This window comes from Asterias rubens, chromosome 14 (assembly GCF_902459465.1).
Source record: "Asterias rubens chromosome 14, eAstRub1.3, whole genome shotgun sequence".
Lineage (NCBI taxonomy): Eukaryota > Metazoa > Echinodermata > Asteroidea > Forcipulatida > Asteriidae > Asterias > Asterias rubens.
Window position 1 is genome coordinate 7226898 of NC_047075.1, and position 12874 is coordinate 7239771.

General features: G+C 36.2%; 1 protein-coding gene across 4 annotated transcripts in view; it reads left to right on the forward strand.

The window, feature by feature from the left end:
• Positions 1 to 166: 166 nt before the first annotated feature.
• The window catches only part of LOC117299236 (ras and EF-hand domain-containing protein homolog), a 44373-nt gene continuing 31665 nt past the window's right edge, over positions 167 to 12874 (forward strand). The window contains exons 1-4 of one of the 4 annotated variants that reach the window (XM_033782708.1): positions 167 to 282; positions 2663 to 2780; positions 5752 to 5904; positions 7010 to 7197. In XM_033782708.1, the coding sequence (XP_033638599.1) occupies positions 5758 to 5904; positions 7010 to 7197 (335 nt within the window). In that variant the 5' untranslated portion in view covers positions 167 to 282; positions 2663 to 2780; positions 5752 to 5757. Of the gene's footprint in view, positions 283 to 2662; positions 2781 to 5751; positions 5905 to 7009; positions 7198 to 7843; positions 8045 to 11252; positions 12322 to 12874 lie in introns of those variants that run through there. The other 3 variants (XM_033782710.1, XM_033782713.1, XM_033782711.1) reach the window with 3 other exon arrangements.

Genomic DNA, 12874 nt, shown 5'->3' on the forward strand with positions numbered 1-12874 from the left:
GCGCTATTGGGGACCGGTTCTATAGAAAATATTGACTGGCACGTCCTTTATGTACGGTAATAATACCTTGTCAATGGAGTGTCTTTATTATACCAAGGCCGCCGCCTTCTCAGTTTGGTTTACAGGTTCGAGCTGCCAGTAAGTCTCAAACGGTGTCTGTGGACCGCATGGGTGAATACATTATACACAGGACAATATTAATATTACTGCGGTTGGAGCTTTGTTGTGGTGTTCACAGTGAACTTGGAGTTTGGTTGTGGATGGATTGGTAGCTCAAACGAGGTGAGTGGTATGGGTGTATAGTAGGCTTAGTGCGGGTAACACGCAACCGTTGTAAACAAAGCCAAAACACCGCTAGGAAGTTATGGCTGACTACCAGCTATACACTCTAAAAACAATGTTTTGATTTTCAACACATTCCTTAGCATACTTTTTGTAGCACTGTTTTTAACATGATAATCTTAAACATGTTTAGATTTATTGTGTTTGGGTAACATGCAACCGTTGTATGTAAACAAGGCCAAACACCACTTGGAAATGATGCCTGACTACCAGCTTCTATACACTCTAAAATCAATGTTTTAACAAGTTTTAGATTTCAACACATTTCAAAGCATACTTAAACTTTTTGTACCATTTTTTCCACAGCATAACCTAGAACATGTTTAGTTCTTGTGTGTGTTTGAATGCTACAAAATATTTGAGCAGGTGTCAAAATGATAAGCATGTTTATTATTTAAACATGTTTAAAAATTTGGTACAACATTTGTGTTTTATAACATTGACAGTATGTGTAGTTTACTATGCAGTGTAACATCGAAGTATTATATAGCGCACGTATCTACAAAACAAAGTACTCAAGGCGCTGAGTAATACAAAACTTTCAGAAAGATAGGTACTTGTAATTGCAATGAGCAATTTTGAGACCCAATGCTGGTAACGTGGGTTTGATGTTGTACACCCAAATAGAGTATTTTACTGAAACAACCACATTCAATAGGATCGTGAGATGTGATATCTTTAGTTGACAACAAAATACCGAAATAACAAGTTTCATGGTGTTTTAAAACATTATATTAGGCCATTGTCATACGAGGCAACTTTTCAGGTAACTTGGAGGCAACCGACTGCAGTGTATGCTACAGGACCACTTTGGTAGCAGTGGCGTCATTTTGCTTACAATGTCTTGGAATCCCTAAGAATAAATGGTGATGAAACGCGAATGCATCACCTTATAAAGATTGCTTGGAACTGGTTGGCTGTAAATTGCCTCATGTGACACGAACCGTACCCTTTCCGAAACAAGTGCATTAGTCCCGTGTACGGCTTCAGGCTCACTCATACTATAAAGTATGCTTCAATAAGACGGTCGGAGTCAACTGGTGGGGCTGGACCCGGAACACGATTTTCGAAAAGGCTCGTTGACTATGGACCACTGGGCCCTAATCTGAAAGCAGAACATGTTGCTTCTGCTTAGCACAAAAAGGCAGGACACCACCCACATTGTATGCCTACATGTCATCATGAAGGAAGGTTCTTCCTCCATGATGTGACATGGAAGTGTGGCTAGTAGCCATATTCTGGTTAGCGTTAAGTTTAGCTTTTTTTTGCGCTTTAGCAGATAACATTATTTTAATACAGGACTACAGTTAACTTGTTTTGTCTCATACGTACACAATAAGCAAACAAACCTCTCTATAAACATTTTATAGGAAATACACATACAATTTTGAATGTCAAGGAACATAAAAGTGATCACCAACCATTATACGCTGTTAAAAACCATGTTGACCTTTGTTTTTGTTTGAGTTTAATGTTGCCAATAAGGACCCCCTCATGTCGACAAATTGCTTTGGGAGTTAGATTATGAGCAAGACACGTTTTGTTTGCATACTGTTTCCTACGCTTTACGCACATTTTGTAATTAAGGTTTAAAGGGTATACGTTAAATCACTCAAATTAATGGCAATAAAAACCTTTGGTCAGAAGCATTACACAACTTTCGATAGTTGAAAGCAGTTTTTAGAAACATTTTACTTCAAAGTTATGCGGTATTATTTCCCCAAGTTTGACTACGCGAGAAGCGTTTCATCGTATCGTTACGCTTCTCAGAGAGAGTGAGTACTCCTATACCGTTATTCTGCATGCGTGGAAAAATTCACTTCGGCAAAACGCCACCAGATATACTTATTCAGATGTTAGTTTTAGTGTGTACATCTACGATTGTATTAACAATCGAGTCACGTTTCCAAAAAACAAAAGGAAAACTTTGCCTTTTTAAAAGACGCGGGTATTGTCGTCTAAATTAAATTAATTTTGTGTGGAGATGTAGTGTGTGAACAGGTCCACCTGTTCATTTTGCCTATAGGTCATTCCCCGACATAGTGACTGTACCATGTTATATCCAAGCTCATTATACAAATCAACACAAAAACATCCCTTGTTCCAAATTACACCAACAATAGAATAACATCCTTTAGGTATGTAGTCTTTATACCAGACACCAAGACTGTGTTTCACAACTATTGATTATTAAACAGGCCCTCAGACCAATATTGTCCCGGTTGTGACGTCTCTGTTTATGCGTCCAGCGTAAAACGCCCCAGGCAAACTGTAAACTTGCGTGTTCTTCGATTTTTGTACCACCTTGTTTGATTTGCAGAGCAGCGTTGACGATTATTCGCTGATTGGAAGTGGGTAATAACACATTCATCTATGAAATGTTGAGGGTAGAGGAACTGTTTTAGAATTCTCAGCCGGTGGAACCCTTTTAAATAAAGGTAAGTTATGTTATGCTATGTTTTAATGGCACTGAACAAGTTTGGTAATTACAAAAGTAGTATCAAAACTTACTTGGTAACGAGGAATGGGCTAGCTGTTGATAGTATTTAAAACATTGGCAGAAAGGTTCCCTCTGATGTAGCGTAGTGTTTGGAGAAAGAAGTAATTTCCCACTCAGATATTTGCTGAAGCGTTTCTGAAGCCTTTCTCAGACAACTCTAAGACAACTTTGTGCAACAATTAAGGGTGTTTTTCTTTCATAGTTATCTCGCAACTCCGACGACCAATCGAGCTCAAATTTTTCAAAGGTTTGTTATTTTATGCATATGTTGAGATGCACCAAATGATAATACTGGTTTTGGTCAATTACCAAACGTGTCCATTGCCTTTAGGGAAGTACAGTGGCTTTCGATAGTATAAAGCATTCTGATGCTCATTTCGCTTCTAAGTAAAGTGGATAGGTTTATGGACAAATATACCAGTTTGTCTCCCAAGATTTGAATCTTAGAAGCGCTACTGTAATTTTATTTTTACTTTTTAGATTGTGTATTCCGTGGTAGGTCTAATGATTAGTTTTCCTGAGTGGTCATACAATTAATCGATCCGGATTAAAAGCAATATCTCAAAAACGCGACCACCCATTTTTAATGAAATTGCCACAAATACGTTGAATTGTATACATACATTTATGTAGGATTAAAACAATGTGTGAGGTAAGAAACTACCACTAGACACTACACATAGCTTAAACTACTTGAAATGTGTGAGGTAAGAAACTACCACTAGACACTACACATAGCTTAAACTACTTGAAATGTGTGAGGTAAGAAACTACCACTAGACACTACACATAGCTTAAACTACTTGAAATGTGTGAGGTAAGAAACTACCACTAGACACTACACATAGCTTAAACTACTTGAAATGTGTGAGGTAAGAAACTACCACTAGACACTACACATAGCTTAAACTACTTGAAATGTGTGAGGTAAGAAACTACCACTAGACACTACACATAGCTTAAACTACTTGAAATGTGTGAGGTAAGAAACTACCACTAGACACTACACATAGCTTAAACTACTTGAAAAGTAGACAACCAATTAAACAAGTTTTAGAAGACCAACCGTCGGCGTTAATCTGTTTTCGTTAATCAGTTGACAATAAGTATAATGACGTCATTTGTTTAACTCTATATACCACGAATTAAAACGAGAAAATCATCCTGCAGATGTAATTAAGTTGCTGTCCTTTTACGTTCACTGTTAACTAGAAAATAATAAGGTTTTATACAATCATGTAATCTGTTGTTCCACAGATAGAACTGTATTGTTTTTTTTAATTACTTATAGTCTACACACAACACAGATGTAGATTTCGCCTTTTACGTCACTCATATACACCAGACGACATTCTAGAAGACTCTTTGAAGCAGTAATTAAAGGGAATCGATGAAGTACGGACAATAAATTGAGTTATATTGTTTTCATTGTGTTTAGTATGTGCTCAATCTGAAACGATAGTTGCGGAATAAATGAGTTTTGGAATGAAATGTTCTACTCAGTAGATTTGCTCTTCTATAATTAATTGCAAGGCCTTAATGTTCTCGAAATAATGGTTCACGTATTGGGGTTTTCTGATCAGTTTGATATTTTGTTTATCTGCCCGTTTTTTTTTTAGTTTTTTTTTTTTACGTTTGTGCTGCTTTTTAAAACTTGTGCGTGCAATGCAATTTCTTCTTTTTCGAGATCAAATAAAACTTTCTTAGATACCTCGCTGTCTTAGTTTGAGATGTAATCTTAGAATTTCCTTCTAATATTTTCTGGGAAATTTTGACACAGATTCCGGGCCATGACCCAAAAGAAGATCTGGCTTTTCCAAACTTGGAATCCGGATCAATTCTGATCTGGCTTTCCAAACTTGGAATCCGGCTCAATTCTGATCTGGCTTTTTCAAACCTTGAGTTCGGCACAATTCTGATCTGGCTTTTTCAAACTTGGAATTCGGCACAACTCTGATCTGGCTTTTCCAAACCTGGAATCTGGATCAATTCTGATCTGTTATGACACTTTTAGGAAGTTTTTTTAATGCATGTTTTATATTGGGTCAGTTAAAGACAGTGTACACTATTGGTAATTGTCAAAGACCAGTCTTCTCACTTAATGTATCTCAACGCATAAAAATACAAACCTGTGAGAACTTGAGCTCAATTATTGGTCTTCGAAGTTGCGAGATAATAATGAAAGAAAAAAAAACATTTGTCACACGAAGTTGTGTGCTTTCATATATGCTTGATTTCGAGACCTCAAATTCTAAATCTGAGTTCTCGAAATCAAATTCGTCGAAAATTACTCCGTTCACGAAAACTGCGTCACTTCAGAGGGAGTCGCTTCTCACACTGTTTTATAACATCAAATTCTCCTCATTACTCAATACCTAGTACGGTTTTATGCAAATAATTATTTTGAGTAATTACCAATAGTGTCCACTTCCTTTAAAGTGTGATGGTTTTAGACGAACGGTTGTCCGCCTGCTTTAAAGGCAATTTTTTTGTCCCATTTTGTTTTCAATCAAATCAAATGAAGATTTCAAAAGGTTGTTCAGATTCAAATTTCGTGACTTAAAAACTATTATCTTGTATAAAAAACAAATTACGCATTAAGTGAAGTATTTCTTAAGATTGTTATACTATCAAAAGCTGCTGATGTAGGTTTCTAACTAAAGGTTCCTTAGCATAAATTTTAAAAATGATTGTCAATTGTATACATTCCTTTCAAGCGTTTTTCAATTAAGAAAACTTCGTACATCAATTTTATGGAAGTTAGCATCGGGGATAAGGAATATTAATTTTGGTTTTACCTTTTATATTCAATATATGTGAAAGTAATAATCCATGTTTTAATTACTAGTTAATTATATTTAAATTATAGCACTAATCTGTCCAGTTTATAACCAATTGTTCTTTGCAAGGTCGCTATGGCGTTTGATGAAGGACTGAGTCCCGATGCGATCCGACAACTATTCTGTGTTTGTGACCTCAATGGAAATGGCTATATTGAACGCAGTGAATTGGCGTCGGTTTGTAACGATCTGGATTCAGAAGAGCTTAGTAAAGTTTTCCAGGTAAGGGAACTGAAACAATGGAAAGTAATGCATGCGTGAATTATTAGTGAAACTTTTTATAGGAAACAATTTTGCAACTATCGATTTTTCTCGCAACGCTCCATCGGCGACAATCGAAAACGTAAAACACGAAAAAAATGAAGAACCTAGCAACATAGGCCTAACTCTTAACTCTAAATGTAATAGATGTTAAATTTACATCGGGGATAAATAATATTAGTTTAATACTTTTGGTTTTACCCCTCCACTAGTTTAAAGTGTTGTGGTTTTTGTTAGCTAACATAATAATATGATTGCAGTTCGAAATTCTTCAGTAAAACAAAAACAAAATCAATTTACAGTTAAAACACCTGGACCAAAGAATCTGAAGGTTACTTTTTCAAAAATGTGACGTTAAGTTGGCTTTTTATGCAATTAATAAACCAATAATTCAATAATTTGTAGATTATCCTTCAATCAACATCTGAATGGCCACCAGTCTTTGTGTCATTGAGAATAGTTTCTAATCCTTTGCGTAAATTTTCAAAGTTTTGTCATCTAAAAACTCCCGGTAAAAATGACCCGGATAATAGTATAAACAAACAAATTATAAAAATTAAAGGCTTCAACAAATCATCAGCATCATTAAAGGCAGTAAACACTATTGGTAATTACTCAAAATAATTATTAGCATAAAACCTTACTTGGTAACGAGAAATTAGAGAGGTTGATAGAATAAAACATTTTGAGAAACGGCTCCCTCTGAAGTAACGTAGTTTTCGAGAAAGAAGTAATTTTCCACGAATTTGATTTCGAGACCTCAGATTTAGAATTTGAGGTCTCGAAATCAAGCATCTGAAAGCACACAAATTCGTGTGACAAGGGTGTTTTTTCTTTCATTATTATCTCGCAACTTCGACGACCGATTGAACTCAAATTTTCACAGGTTTGTTATTTATACACCAATTGAGAAGACTGGTCTTTGACAATTACCAGTAGTGTCCAGTGTCTTTTGCAAACACCGAATGTGAACACGTCGTTTTGCATAAAATTAGGGCTCATATGTTTCGGTAAAGAAAAAGAAAAGAAAAAGGGAAAACAAATATTTCTAATTGTTTGTTTGCAGGCCCTCGATTTGGATGGCGATGGACGGATCAGCATGCGTGATTTCTCTGCAGGTTTTCATAGTGTTGGGAGTACACTACTGGCTCTAAGTCGACGTAGGCGGCGTCAACAGCTTCTAGAAAGTGCCCAAACTCAAGAACTCGAGACCTTTCTGGAAAAGCTTGACAGCGACTTCGACTTATTCTCAAGGTAAACAAATCTTCATCAGACTTAACTTATATTGGATTTGATGCATCACATGGTGAAGTATCAATTAAAATATACTCCACTGTAGTAGAATATAAAGCAAGACAGTTCTCTGAAGAACAGCATCATACCCAGCAAGTACACAATCACACACATGGTGTTATTTTACTGCAAACAAAACTTCTAGACTTATTTAATTATCAAATTAATTTGAAAACTTATTGGTTTTTTGTCAACACTGACATGGAATTGCCAGACCACCTCAATGCACGTAACACTAAATAATAGTGTGAAACGTCTAGCCTAGACACTACTTTTCAAGTCTCAAGTGCTGTCTCTCCCGATGTTGTTTTATATCTCGTAAAACCCAACTCCCTTGCAATAATTGAACACTGTCACCCCCATCCTGGATGTTATCAACGTGTAAATAGCAGACTCCGGTTGCGCAGTGATATTATTGTAGGCTTATTGACTTTTCCGACATATCAGTAAATATTGACATTCACAGCCCGTTCATTTCATTATGCAGATTCCAATACAGTATTTGTAATTATGATATGATCCCCCTATAATAAGTGAACGATTTCACTGGTATCTCTGCCTTAAAGTGTACAAATGTGGACTTCGCTGGTTTACTTTCTCCTGTGTGGTTGATCAAAAATTGCTTGTTGTAAATTAAATTCACCTATTTGGTTTGGAGTCAATTAACCAGAGGATTTTGGGAAGTGGATATTTTGAAAGTAAGAATGGCTTCAAGTGATGATGAAGTGGTTGGGATTTGTGAACTTTTTGAGGAGAAACAGGACGATGTTTCGGACACCGAAACAGTAACAGAAGAAATTGAAAATGAGTAAGTAATTACATTCAATCATTTATATGGCAATTGGAGAAATCAGGTCAACTCAAGAGAGATATTATTTTACGAAAACAAAGAAGAAGTACTGCTGAATATCAGGGAGAGCCTTTGCTCAAATATTTTCATCTACTTGGGAAAGAAGAATGTTTGGTGCACTCAATTTAAAAAAAAAACAAAAAAAAAAACAGTACACCTAAGAGGTGATAGAACCGATCCAGTTTATACAACTTCTACTCTCTTATCTAAAATGTAAGTTTCACAACTGCATAATTAAATATGAAACAGTTTTAAATGGGTATGGTGTAATTTTACAAATAAGCTCTACACCGTTTACTCGATTTTACCTACCCCTTTTTTGTGGGGTTAACATAAACTAAAAACACCATCAGCAAAACGTGGCCATTACTATTATAAAAAAAAAGAATTTAATGTATTAAAATTCACTATTATTATTGAATCAGCTGTAGATTGTGTACATGGTTCGGTGACTATACCAAGATTATTAATCCGCTTAGTTTGACAAGGGTTTCGGAGCAGACAAACTCCTGTTTATACATCACTGGTTTATAAGGTCACAATAGGGGGTCAAGTAAACTAGAACCAAAAACTGGGATCACAGACTGGGATCCCTAAAATGGAACCACAACTTGGAACCGCAGGAATCGCAAACTCGGATCTCAGACTTGAACCATAAATCTCAAACTTGGACTTCAATCTCGAAGTACATTTTGGAATCGCAAACTGGTATCACAAACGGAGAACTCGACCTAAATTAGGACCCCAGACTGGGATCCCAGACTGACTATACACAACCTTGACCCACAAACAGAAACCCATAACTTTGGCATAACATTGAACAATTAACAAACTGTGATCTCAAACTATGCACAACTACCCGGCCGTTTAACATTCACCAGCCACAAAAAAATTCGTCTTTCTTTACTTTGAGCACGTTTCTCTTATATTTATGGCCATGGTTTGAACTGTTCATGCCGTACGGTGCTAGCAATAAACTCACAGTTCATGCCGTTCGGTGCTAGCAATAAACTCACAGTTCTATGTCAACTTAATATTCATATGCAAAGTACAATGATAGACAGTAAACAATTCTTACATGGAAACGACCAAGGATCCTTTAGTGGTGACCGTGCTTACATTTCACACCATAAGGTTGATTCACGTGCAGATTCTAACCTTGACTCAAGAGTGAGCTATTCTTCCTTGAGTTTGGCAAAGAATAAAAGCTTTAAAGGGATGTATCCGTTTTGGTAATTACTCAAAACAGTTGTTAGCATAAAAACTTACTTGGTAATGAGCAATGGAGAGATGCTGTTGATAGTATAAAACATTATGAGAAACGGCTCCCTCTGAAGTAACTTAATTTTTGAGAAAGAGGAAAAATAGTTATAGAACCTAAGACCTGAAAGCACATAGTTTTTTCCCTTTAATTTGATGCATTATTTTCTTGCAACTTCGATGACCAATTGAGCCAATATTTTCAAATGTTTGTTACTTTACGCATTATGTTTGAACACACTAAGTGAGAATAATGGTCTTTGACTATATTACCAGCGTGTCAAGTGCCCTAAAAACTAATGGTATCACAATATTTGGTTAGAAACCCAACAGCAGCGTTTGATGGTGTAAAGAATTTTCACTCGTAGAAATGTGGTAATTTAAAAAGATAATTGTGTTTAGTTGTTGTGCCAAAAATATGAGTGGGAGAAGCGTTACTGCGTAACGCTCTCTCAGATTGTTTCTTCCTAATAAGGGATTATTCTTCTTCATGAATGGACATCATCGCTCCGGCGTTTCGGCGATATCTCAAAAAAGCGCCCACCTTTTGAAATAAAAAATTAACATTCTAATAAAAAGTATCTTTTACTGTAACAGTAAAAGATACTTCTTTTTTTTCCATTTAGACCCCGAGGTCAATGAATGTACTGCCAAAGTTACCCCGGAGTTTGGGGCATTAAAAAACTTAAAAATATAAACTTTCAACACACCATACAACCTACCATAGAAGTGTAATTATGATTGGGGGTTTTGTTTTCTCCGAATTTGTAGGTGTTTTGGACCAGATCTGTATAGACAGACAGTGTAGTGTTGCCGAAACCAGCTACGCAATACACTGACGGCATTTAGCATCAAGTTATTAGATTTGTATCTAACGTAACTTAGCACATGAAGTTACACAAATCTGTAAAATACATTTATTGATTACCTATCTATATAGGCACCGACCGTTTATGACGCGATTTTCCTATATTTAAAGGTCACCAATTTGTCCATTTTATGGGCACGAGTTTTTTTCTTTTCTCGATGTTAAACCTCACGTGTCTGTTGTTTTATTACAGGTATATAAGTAAATAATATGCACATTTTATAGCTCAACCTATGCGTTTCAGAAGTAAAATAATGTATATTGAACAGTAATGAGATATAGCGCATTGGCTGGTAACCATTATTCTGGTAAGCACAATATGTAAATGCTTAGCTCCTTGTTATGCTGATGCAGCTAATGACACTATATACGAGTTATGTTCTTGATACTGATTTCGTGCTTTAGCTGTTTTCAATATTAGTGGCTGCGTCTCCGGATGTGGCTTGATCGTCAAGTGACCATGCGTTAAATAACAGGATGGCGAAACAGACGTAGCCGTTCGGGCCCAAATTTGTGTTAATGAATTTTAAACACTGCAATTATAAACTTTACTGTCACATGTAGATTGCATACGAAATCTCATTTTAAAGGAACGAAATAATTGTTTCGAGTGACGAAATAAGATTTCGAGATGAAAAAATGATAACATTTAAATATAATTTTAATTTGTTTTGTGCCTTCTCAATAATTAGGATTTGAAACTTTGCATGGGGGAAATACGATGTAGTAAGGTTTGCGGTAACACCATGTAATGATAATCTCGAAATGAGTTGGGTGGTTCTGAAAATAACCATTGGTTTCAACATAGAGCAAGGGTTTCAACTCGACGTTTCGAACCAGTATACTCCGATTATCTTCTTCTCAATAATTATTTTACTTGTCCCTTTAGAGGCTCCGTACCATTGAGATTTATTTTACTTGTCCCTTTAGAGGCTCAGTACATTGAGATTTATTTTCCATGCGATTCGTGTTATCTAGGAGCGCCATATGGTTGGATACCAGAGCGTGGGTTTATTCAAATTGAAGGCCAAACTCAACACAGCACCAGCATGCCAGCACAAAATACACAACCTTTCTCGAATACAGTTCATCCAGTTTAGTTATGCATACTTATGCAAATTAGTCGGCAACAGGTGTGCGCGTTTAGTTTTTGGTTTAGTTTTCATGAACAATACATCTTGATGCTGCACTGTTTGGATGTGTTTTTTCATACTCGTGTTAGCGCTTATCAGTAAAGTGTACACGGAATAAAACCGGATTATTGGTGTATGTTTAGTGTTCGGCAGTTTGTTTTTGTGTCAGCTATTACTGTGATACTTTACGGATACATTATAACTTGAGGATAAAACCTTCGATGACTGAGATTTAGTTACGGAAATATCACTTGGAGAGTAGTGTTTAAACGAAACCAGGTTGGTCTACTTTCAAGCTCGCTCTACTTTCAAGATCACTGTTGGTGTTTTGCATGTAACTGTCATCGTGAACAGAGTATTTTGAAACATATTTCGGTCTGCAAACACGCCTTGTGATATTCAGATCACTGTTGGTGTTTTGCATGTAACTGTCATCGTGAACAGAGTATTTTGAAACATATTTCGGTCTGCAAACACGCCTTGTGATATTCACCAAGTTAATTGGACTTGTACGAAAGGTTTTGGAAATTTCGCAAAGTCGGTCAACTACAACAAGAAATAGCGTCAACACTAGTTTTAGAACTGCTTTAACTTTGCAATACTCGTACCATGTGAATTAGTTATACTGACAATTCTAGAACAATGGAGCGGTTAGATGAGGCGAGAATACAACAACTATTTGCGGCTTGTGATTTGAACAACAGTGGATGTATCGAGTATGATGACTTGAAAGAACTATGTGCCGATTTGGCCATTAGAGAAAACGAACTTATTGATGTATTTCGTGAGCTAGATATCAATGGAGATGGAAAAATCACAATCTCCGAGTTTACGGAAGGATTTCAGAGTGTGGAGACACTTTTTATGCGGTCTAAAACGGAGCAAGCACGGCGGAAGAGTCAGCCACTGAATGCTCAGATATCGTGGGAGGCTTTCTCAGGGCAGCTTGCAGGGTCTCAATCCCTTATGCCATGGTAGGATTGATTTATTTCTCAAGTTTTATTTATATGTAGAAGATTGATTTGGTATATTAGGAGCCACCTTAAACAGTATTCCTCAAAACAAAGTTCTTCTTAATGGCCTTAAACAATTAAATGTAAAGTCAAAAGTTGAACTCATCGGATAATTTAAAGGAATATAATTGCCATAAATTTAAAAAGTAATTTCCAAACGTAAACCTTCTCTTTAAAAAGCGTCTCAGAACAAAATGTTTCTTATTTGTCTTCAAAAATGGCATCCCTGGTGTCAACGAATATGATAAAACACTTATCATCAATATAAAAATATCATAATCTTAAACAGCCGTTGTGCTGATGTTTGTATCATGTGTGAAATATCTTGAAATCAATTATTATATACAAATTTTGATGGAAGACCAAACCCCATCCTAACTACTCGATGTGTTGCACACCTTAATTTAGTAAACTCATAAACCTGCGTTTGAAAACCATGTATAGGCCAGTATATTGACAAATATACCGGGTTATCAAACTGATGTAGGTTCTTTGGGAGGCCCTGGCATGATCA